The sequence below is a fragment of the Galeopterus variegatus genome, unplaced genomic scaffold, assembly GCF_000696425.1.
Source record: "Galeopterus variegatus unplaced genomic scaffold, G_variegatus-3.0.2 Scaffold152, whole genome shotgun sequence".
Taxonomy (NCBI): Eukaryota; Metazoa; Chordata; class Mammalia; order Dermoptera; family Cynocephalidae; genus Galeopterus; species Galeopterus variegatus.
Genome location: NW_007726263.1, coordinates 193,880 through 203,546, shown reverse-complemented (window position 1 = coordinate 203,546; position 9,667 = coordinate 193,880). Strand labels below are relative to the sequence as shown.

The 9,667-nt window shown below is 32.6% G+C and overlaps 1 protein-coding gene across 1 annotated transcript in view; it reads right to left on the bottom strand.

The window, feature by feature from the left end:
- Positions 1-876: 876 nt before the first annotated feature.
- Positions 877-9,667, bottom strand: part of NDST3 (N-deacetylase/N-sulfotransferase (heparan glucosaminyl) 3) — a 164,098-nt gene continuing 155,307 nt past the window's right edge. The window contains exons 11-12 of the mRNA XM_008592183.1: positions 3,522-3,624; positions 877-1,788 (exon numbers count right to left, since the gene is read on the bottom strand). Coding sequence (XP_008590405.1) covers positions 1,669-1,788; positions 3,522-3,624 — 223 coding nt within the window. The 3' untranslated portion in view covers positions 877-1,668. The remainder of the gene's footprint in view (positions 1,789-3,521; positions 3,625-9,667) is intronic.

Below are 9,667 nucleotides of genomic sequence, written 5' to 3'. Positions count from 1 at the left end.
CAATTATAATGTAAATTAAAAATTTTATAAAAGGTGGAATTATTTCACAAGTTGTTTTCTAATTAGTGAATAAAGGATAGAGTTTAGTTTTAGACATAATGACAATGAAAATATCTGGGTTACAGATTTTTCTGCATACCTTTTTTTTCTAATTACACCTTTGAAAATATTTTATAAAGGTTTGTAATTGTAGCAAAGAATTTATTTACTACTTAAATTTTATGTGTATGTACAGTATATTTAAAAAGCAAGTAATAACACAAGAAAATGAGTATGACTTACTCTTTTCTTTTTTGAATATTTTATTAATCATATATATCATTTAAAATTTAAGTGTAAATATATTTCAAAAACCATGCCTTGCTCACCTCTGAACTTCCTATATTTAATTTAGTAGGTAATCTATAAATTTAACTATGCTCTGTTATCTTTCAAAAGACTGGAAATATTTTCAAAAATGTAACTCTGCCCTGCTTATGTTTCTCTGCCTTGTATCAAAAGTATCATTGCAAATATTGGGTTATAAATCATATATTAATTTGCTTTTTGTTATAAATCTCTACATTACACAATTTTATTTTGAGTTATGTGGAAAATGTAGTTTTTCAATAATTTAAATGTAAATAGTCTGAACACATAATCTAGAAAAACTGTCCTTGATTTTCATTTAACAAGTTTTGCTCTGGGGAACATTAAAAAAAAAGCTACTCACATTTAAAAGTCAATCTGTTTCTGGAGATGACACGTACCTCGGACTCTTTGCATGCATTTCTGTAGAACTAGTGAGGGCTACTGGAATAGATTTGCAGTTTACAGCAAATGGACACAGAGTTCTCAATGATGTATCTTTAGACCCCTACAATTTCTCTCTTATAGAGGATTTGGTCAGTACACTTTACAGTATTATTTATTGTTCTGGTATACTCAGTGTGTTTCTATTTACCATCCAACAGCATTACAATATGTATTTCAGCATAATAGTTACATTATAATGGAGTTAGCAATTTTTACATAAATGCACTAGACTATATAAAAAATCATTTTTTTTGCTATAGAACTTATCTTTCTTGTTGTTGTAGATAAAGTTCATATATAACTTTTCCACTCTCTGATCTAGCACAAATTATAATTTACAATTCTTTTTAAATACTTCAGTGGATTTAAATTTTGGCAGGCATTTTTCATGGGTGTTAGGCTTTTGACATTTTATGCTACATTGTGATGTTTATTTCGCTTCTTGTTTTGTAGGACACTTTATAGAATCAAAGAATAAGAAAACATCATACAGGCAAACAATGGTCTAAAAATCTACAGACACAATCTTAGTTGATATACAAAAGTGTAAATATTACTCTGAAATGGAACAGTTCTGCATTGTGTTTGGTATTTATGTTGGTTGCAATTGACTTCCACATGAATGCACAGTAGTCTACAATAATCCCACAGGCTCAGATATGGGTTTAGAGAAAGGCCATAGGCCTCAAGGCTTGTAACAGATATATTTTCTTTTTTCTTTTTCTAATCATCCACATGCCAGCACATGGAAGGAACTTTGTTCTTTTTTCTTGTTTGAAGAGGTATATTTTCCAACAGCCTTTTGGTAGCTTCTGGAAGCTTTGGAAAAGGTGCTTTTTACATGGAAGATGAATTCTCAAGTTTCTCTCAGTGCTATCTCACTTTCTGCAGCTCCTGTCTCAGCCAGGATGGCAGAGGATGTCCCAGTTTGTGCAGCAGCTTTGAGAGTTCCATGTTGTGATCTCGATAGTAGCTTGACAGAAATGCTCTGCTCTGGGGAGAGAGGAGGAGATAAAATTATTTTATTTTGCTTATTTAAGTATATTTTACATACTTTGACTATGTTTAAATAATTATCAAGTATACCAGATCTGTATTCAAGTGTACATTAAACAGGTGGAGTATTTATTTCAGCACATCCTATAATGTTTTGTTGACAGTGTTGGTGACGGGTACTGGCATTTTTCTCTACTAGGAGGTGAGGAGAACATCATGGTGACAGTACTGCCTCCTCCAACATGTCTTACAAATTTGTATTTCCATGACCTCTATGGAGCCTCCTTTACTCCTGCCTCCTCTCTGGACACTATTTGCAGAAAATCAGCCTCTTTACTCCCTCAAATAAACCCAGTATGTATTACATAGTATCCTTTTTGAAAGATCTAGAAGAACTGATATGCTGAAAAGTTGTATTTTTATCTTTCTCTACCACCAAATTTAGTATTATGTCTCAGTATGTCTGTGTTAGACTGGAGTAAAATGAAATGCTAAGAAAGATATTCTGCAATGTCTCTTAGACATTTTAGTTTTAATAAATATATAGGGAAGCAGCTTTGACATAAGTGAAAATGATGTATTTTATATTACTTTTTTGAAATATTATAGAAATTGCCATTCAATTTCTTTTAATGTATTATGATTGTTTTCACAGTGCTCTAAAGGTGTATTTTAATAATCAACCGAAGAAAACTGTAGTTCTGTGAATGCAATTTCTTTATCAAAACAAAAGAACCCTTCCCCTGCCCCATGCCTTCTATATAGAATTTAATTATGGGCTTATTGAGGACAGGCTCACTCTCTGTCAGGCTAGGCACAAAAAATGGTCTTCAACATTTTGTTAGATAAAAGTATTCAAATAAGTTTAGATCACCTTAGGATTCTCAGACCACTGTGGGATTCTCAGTTACCGTAATGTATTAAACATTGTGGGGAAAAATCCCAAATAATATTTTAATTTCTGATTTCTAAAAAAACCTTACAAATCATAATCTATTTGCATTCATATATCCAAACTAAATACTAATCAGACTTATAAAATAAAAATATTATTAATAAATCTGAATATATATGAAATAAGCATTAAAGTAAAAATACAGGGTAGACAAACTGAGAAAACTGTGTCATTAAGTAATCACGATGTTACCATGCTAAACAGAATAAACATGAAGTGCTAGACACATATCACAGAGTGTGCATGTTTCCATTCCCAAGAGCTTAAATTATCTGCTAGTATGTTAGACATTTGGGAAGTATATCAATTCTTTTACCTTATTAGCATACTAACAGTTTAAAGCTTAGTATATTATATCAGTAATTAATATTATCACTCAGGCCACATTTATTACTACAGAGTGACTGAGGCAATGGAAAAAAATAGAAATTTTTTGGTCCTATTTTCAATTTCCAGTCGATATATTTCCTGTCTTGGTTTCAGTTATTATTTTTAGAGCTGAAATTTCTATGCAGACATCATTCTTTTCAGAATGAGATGTTATCTTGTTGTTCTGATTAAAAATGGCAAATTCTATTGTTTTCTTTTATTCTTGAATGAATATGAGTATATCATTGGAAAAATCAAAACAAGCAATCTAGATGTACTGAAATTCAAATGTCACTTAATTTTTAGAAAGGCTGAATTTTGACTTTAATCACTTTTCTAAGAAAACAGATATGATATTATATATCATTTGGCTTATTTAGTTTGTATTTTTTAGCTCTATACTTACATCAGAATCCATTGGAGGGTATTTTCTTCCTTTACTCCTTCCAAGGCATTTTGTTTTACCTTCTTCTAGTAACTGACACCAGAAACCTTTATGAGAATCAAAACTTTAAAAAAAAAAAAAAGTATTTTTCAAGCAATTTATAAGATATACTGACTAATAACATAAATATTTTTATTTGAATATCAAACTATAACCAGAAAAACTGGAATTTTTTTACATTACTTTGCATAAAGTCTTTTGGCATACTTCTGAATTCTCAGTCCATCTGTCATATTTGTGAGTTTGCCAAATTCCTAATAGAAAACTGTCAACAGAAGGTCTCCTATTAATAGAAATTAATAAGGCTATTTCTTTCATCTGGAAGGAAAAAATTCATAAATTTCAAGCCCATGCTTTTCCTTTGTAGGGTTTAAAAATGACAAGTCAGGCTTTATCCATGTCTATGGATTTAGATGGTACGTGTACCATACAACTACTGGCCAAGAGAAGAGAAAGGGTTTTGGTGTGACACGGAGTGATTACTTTCAGGATTCTCTAGCTGTAATCCATTTAATTTTTTTCCAGAGCTACTTTCTTCTTTTGGTATGAGCTCTGTATTAAAGTAACAGCACCTATACATGGGACTATCATGCCATAATTTTAATAAAAATAAAGATAGCATATTATATTTTAGTTTACCAAAATGTTTCATATAACTTTCTCATTTGAGCCTTCATTACAGCCCCATAAGGAAATGGTGTATAGGATTCTTTGTACTTTACAGCACTTAGCATAGTGTTTGGCTGTTGTGAACTTTCAAGAAATATTAGTTGAATATAAAAGGAAGTAGAAGAAAATGTTTGTCGAGGTTTATTTATCTTGGACTATATACTTTTGCAGTATTCAGTTCATGACTCAAGTCTAGGCCTCCTGACTAGGTTCAGGGCTTTTTCTTATTCACTTGTGTCTAGGTATGTTTTGTATTATTAATTGTAAATAAAATAATAATTTTCATGCTTAGATATAAAAGTGAAATAGTCAATAATGATAATTCTTTCTCATTGCTTTTGTTATTCAATGAAACGATTGCCGTTATTTACTTCTCTCTTAGAAAGAATTATCATTTAGGGTCACTTTTTCCTTTTGTTTTTAATCTGTACTATTTCTCAGAATGCTTAAAATTATAGTGTGAACAATGAACAATTGTAAATTTAAATAAAAGCATTTAAATTAGCATAAAAAAATGAAATACCTAGGGATATATTTAACAAAAATTGTGTGCCCAGTCTACCACTGAAAACTACAAAACATAGTTAAGAGAAATTATAGAAGACCTAAACAAAGAAGGGAGCTATACCTTCATAGATACTATGTAGAAATGTAAAGGACCTAGAGGAGTTAGAACAGTTTGAAAATATAAAGTTGATGATCTTATACTATTTAATTTCCAGATTTACTATAATGCTATAATGTTCAAGGCTGTGTGGTATTGGCATCAATGGACTGATAGAACAAAATAAAGAGTACAGAGATAGACCCACACATCTATGGTCAACTGATTTTCTAAAAACAGGTGCCAAAGTAATTCAGTGGGAAAGGATTAGTATTTTAATCAGTTTGCACTAAAAAAGTTGGATATCTATATGGGAAATAAAGAAACATTGACCCTTACTTTACACTGCATATAAAAATTAACTTGAAATGAATCATTGACCTAAACCTTACAGGTAAAACTATAAAAATTCTGGAAGAAAACAGGAAAAAAACACATTGAAAATTTTTGTAATCTTGGGTTAGGCAAAGATTTCTTAGGATAAACCATAAAAGAAAAATAGTGGTAATTTTGAATTCATCAAAATTTAAAATGTTGCTCTTTTAAAGATACTTAAAAAAATGAAAAGGGAACCACAGACTTGGAGAGAGAGATTTGTAAAACATATCTCATAAAGGGCTTATATTCAGACTATATAACTCAACTCAATATAAAAGACAACAATGCCAATAAAATTGGGTAAAAGATTGGAACAGACATTTCACCAAAGAACAAATGTGAATGATCAATAAGCAAATGAAAATTTGTTCAATATCATTAGTCATTAGAGAGATGCAAATTAAAATTACAAATGAAATAGCACTACACACTCACCAGAATGACTGAACTTAAAAAGACCAATACCAAATATTGGCAAAGATGTGCAACAAGTAGAATTTCTACCTTGTTGGTAGAAAATAAAAATATGACAGCTACTTTGTAAGATTTCTTGTAAGTTTAAATAGATAACTACTATATAACTCACCAACCCCATTTCTAGGTATTTATTTACTCAAGGGAAATTAAAATATATGCCCATGCAAAGATCGTTACATAAATGTTCATAGCAGCTTCTTTCATAATAGCCCCAAAGTGAAAACAGCCTTTCTGTCCATCATCTGGTGAAAGGATAAACAAATTGTGGCATATCCATAAAATGGAGTACTTAGGAAAAAACTGATTACTGACAGATGTAACGACATGGAGGAATGTCAAAAAGCATTATGCTAAGTGAAAGGAAGTAGATCAGTGATTGCCAGGGGTCAAGGGTAAGGGGAAAGGATTGACTGCAAAGAAGCATGAGGAAACTTTGTAGACTAATGGAAAAGTTCTATATCTTGATTATGGTGGTGCATACAACTGGATACATTTGTCAAAATTTATTGTACAATCGTAATGGGTGAATTTTATAATATGTAAAGTTATACATCAATAAAAGTGATTTAAAATTATAGTGTGATTTAATGTGTGTATGTATGTATGTATGGGGGTGGTCTGTATGTAACTAATTTTGTACAGACGATAGCCCTATGAAAAGAATGTAAACCTAGATCTCTGCCTCTGTATTGCTTTGGAGGCAATAAAGTAATCATATCCCATTTATGCAAGGCCCGTTTCTCATAACTATTAAAGCAATTGTGTGAGATCAGGACGTAACACGATATGTTTTCATGCTGTTTACATTCTTTTTTGAATCGGTAAGGCAACTGAATAAATTAGTTCCATATTCAGAGTTACAAGGAGAGCATTAATAAAGAGTACGTAATTTAAATAATCTATACATGAAAGCCTTTGAGAAACTCTAATGCAACAACATTTCTGGAGGTTTGTTATTGATATAATATTTTTCATTAACGTTTTGCTGTCAGCAATTCCCACAATTGAATTCTGACTCATTTTAAATATTCAAGTGATCACAATTCAGAACCAGACCAGCTACTGTGTTTTTACTAATACACCTCACTGTACATACATGATGGAACATACATATGCGCTATGTTAAATTGAGCAGCCTTCTGAGAGAAGATTTTCTGAGATTGATCTAAGAAACGGTGAGCTTCACATGTTTAATTAAGAATCAGAAGAAAAATAGGTTTTTATTTCATCTGTGCTAATTGATTAGATCTTATGCAGTAGGGCGTCATGCTTGGCTTTACTGAGAAAAAAAAAATGCATGTGTGTGGCTGGCACCTCGCCCAGGCGTCTGGGTGCATAGGTTCTTAGGCCTTTGTGTAAGTGTGTCAGTACGGAAATAAGGAGAGGAAGGAAGTAGGGAGGTCACATCTCCTCTCCAGGTGGCTTGAGTGACTGGGTCTGTTTCCCCATAGAGAACAGTCACAGATAGAAGGTGAAGGGACTGCTGCTGATAAAGGGCCTTGTAAGTTTGGAAACACAATCAATACTATTTTAGAGCCCAAGTGAGGAAGTTTGACAGAAGATGGGAGAAAGATCTCTCCACATCCATTCAGAGCAGCAGTTGTCCCTCTGGAGAATAGCCTCGGTACCACTGATGTCTTGTGAAACAACAAGGAAATGATCTTTTTATGTAGGTACTGGTGGCCATGATCTTGGGTGGGCCCCTCCTTTCAAGGCTTTCAGGAAGTGAAAATTTCAGAGGAAGTGTTATGTGTTGTTTAGTGTTGTCTCTTATGGCTACTACCCTATCATGGAGTTAAGGATACTTTATCATTGTGTCCCCAGAGTTAGGCACATAATAGTCATTCAATATAACTTCATTGGATTAAAGAGTAAAACAATGATGGACCAAAATGATTTTTAATCTTGTGTGGAATATCACCTGGGGATGTCTAGTAATTACTGGAAGATATTTGTGGTCAAGAGCACCAAGAGCACTCCAATGATTCAAACTATAACTAGTGATGTTTCTATATTAATGAAAATGTAACCTTAATTCTCCCTTCAGACAGGTGAATTCTAGGGAACATTCAGATTACATTTAGAAGGTTAATGTATATCTGAAATGCCTTTAAATTGAAATAACATTTCCATGAGAGAATACTGAATTGCAAATAGGGTAGATAAATTCAAAATCAAAATACCATCATTTAGGTGTTACAAATATAGGACAAGCACAGAAGTTTTCTTATCAGTTCTTTCCTAACAAACATACCTTTATGATTTGATGATTCATATTACTGGTACACATTTTATTTTTAACAGCTTTATTGAGGTATAATTTATATATCATAACATTCATCTATTGTATGTGAACAATTCAATTGATATTTAGCAAATTTATGTAGTTGTACAGCTATCACCACAATTCAGTTTTAGAAAATTTCTTCCACCCTGCAAAAAGCTCTAGAGTCCACTGCAGTCAATCTCTTCTGTCAAACCCACTCCTAGGCAAGCACTTACTTCTGACTACAAATTTGTCTTTTCTGGACATTTTATTTTTTTTCCCCTGGGATTACTATACCAAATTAAACCATTAACTAGATAATGGACATTTGGATTGTTGCTAGTTTTTAGCTATTACAAATAATGTTGCTGTAAACATTCACTTACAAGTTTTTATGGATTTAGGATTTCATTTATCTTGGGGTAGATTCCTAGGAGTAGAGCTGGATTATTTGGTAAGTTTCTGTTTAATTTTTAAGAAACTGTAAAACTGCTTTCCAAAGTGGCCATGTATTATGTATTACCATCAGCAATATATGAAGGCTCCAGTTTCTCCACATTCTTTCCAGTATTTGGTATTGTCTTTTGGAATATAGCCATTTGGTTTGTCTTTTGGATTATAGCCATTCTAATGGGTACATAGTGGTATTTCAATTTGGTTTAAATTTGCATATATCTGATTATACATTTATTATGCAAAGTGACATTCCTGTTTTTGGAATTGGATTTTGTTCATAACAAAATCTAAAACCACTTAAAAAGCTATTTTTAAGGTTCTAGTTGTTCAAAGGAAATATTTCCTGTTGATATACTATTTATTAGTACAATTTAACAATATTGTTTTTCTCTGCTTCTAACATCTTGTGCCAATGTGAAGAGCTTAACAGACTGGCAGTGTAGGTTTCAGAGATAACTGATTAAGTTGCAATCCTGTCACTTCAATTTACTTGAGTGATTTATAGCTTAACTTTTCTGTGCTTTGAAAAATGAAGCTAATAGGTACCTATAACATAGTATTTTTATGAGGTAATATATATAAAATACTTAAAGCATATAAATATATATTTGTTTTGAAACATTACAACCACTTCAAAAAAATTATCATAAGAAATTGGCGTAGACTACTTTTTCTTTCTCACTACTTAGCATTTCTGGGTGCCATTTCATAGGTCATCCAAAGAACCAACAGATTTTAGTTACTATAGCTAATATTTTTTGCTACTAAAAAAGTTTTAATATGGCACATTTTAATTCAAACTTATCTACAGTGGGTTGGGAAAGAACTCCTGGGTAATATAAATTTGGTTGCCAGGGGAGTGATATTAGAAACACTGGGAGTCCTTCTGAATTTTGAAACGGCTTTAGTCCTTTATGACTTAGCTAAGCCTCATGCAAAAAACAAAAGAAACAAAGCTATATTCATCCCCTGCCTGCAAATTTTCATTGCCCATTTATTGAAGTTTTCAAAGTAAATTAGTATTAAAAATTTGGCCGGCCTGGTGGTGCACTGGATAGTGCGCCGCTTGGGAAGCGCGGCGGCGCTCCCGCCCGAGGGTTCGGATCCCACATACAGACCGGTTCCCGATCACTGGCTGAGCGAGGCGCGGGAGCAACACCGAGGTTTGCAATCCCGTTGCCGGTCCCCGGTCCGGTACAGGGGCAACACTGAGGGTTGCGATCCGTTGCCGGACACGGAAAAAAGACAAAAGACAAA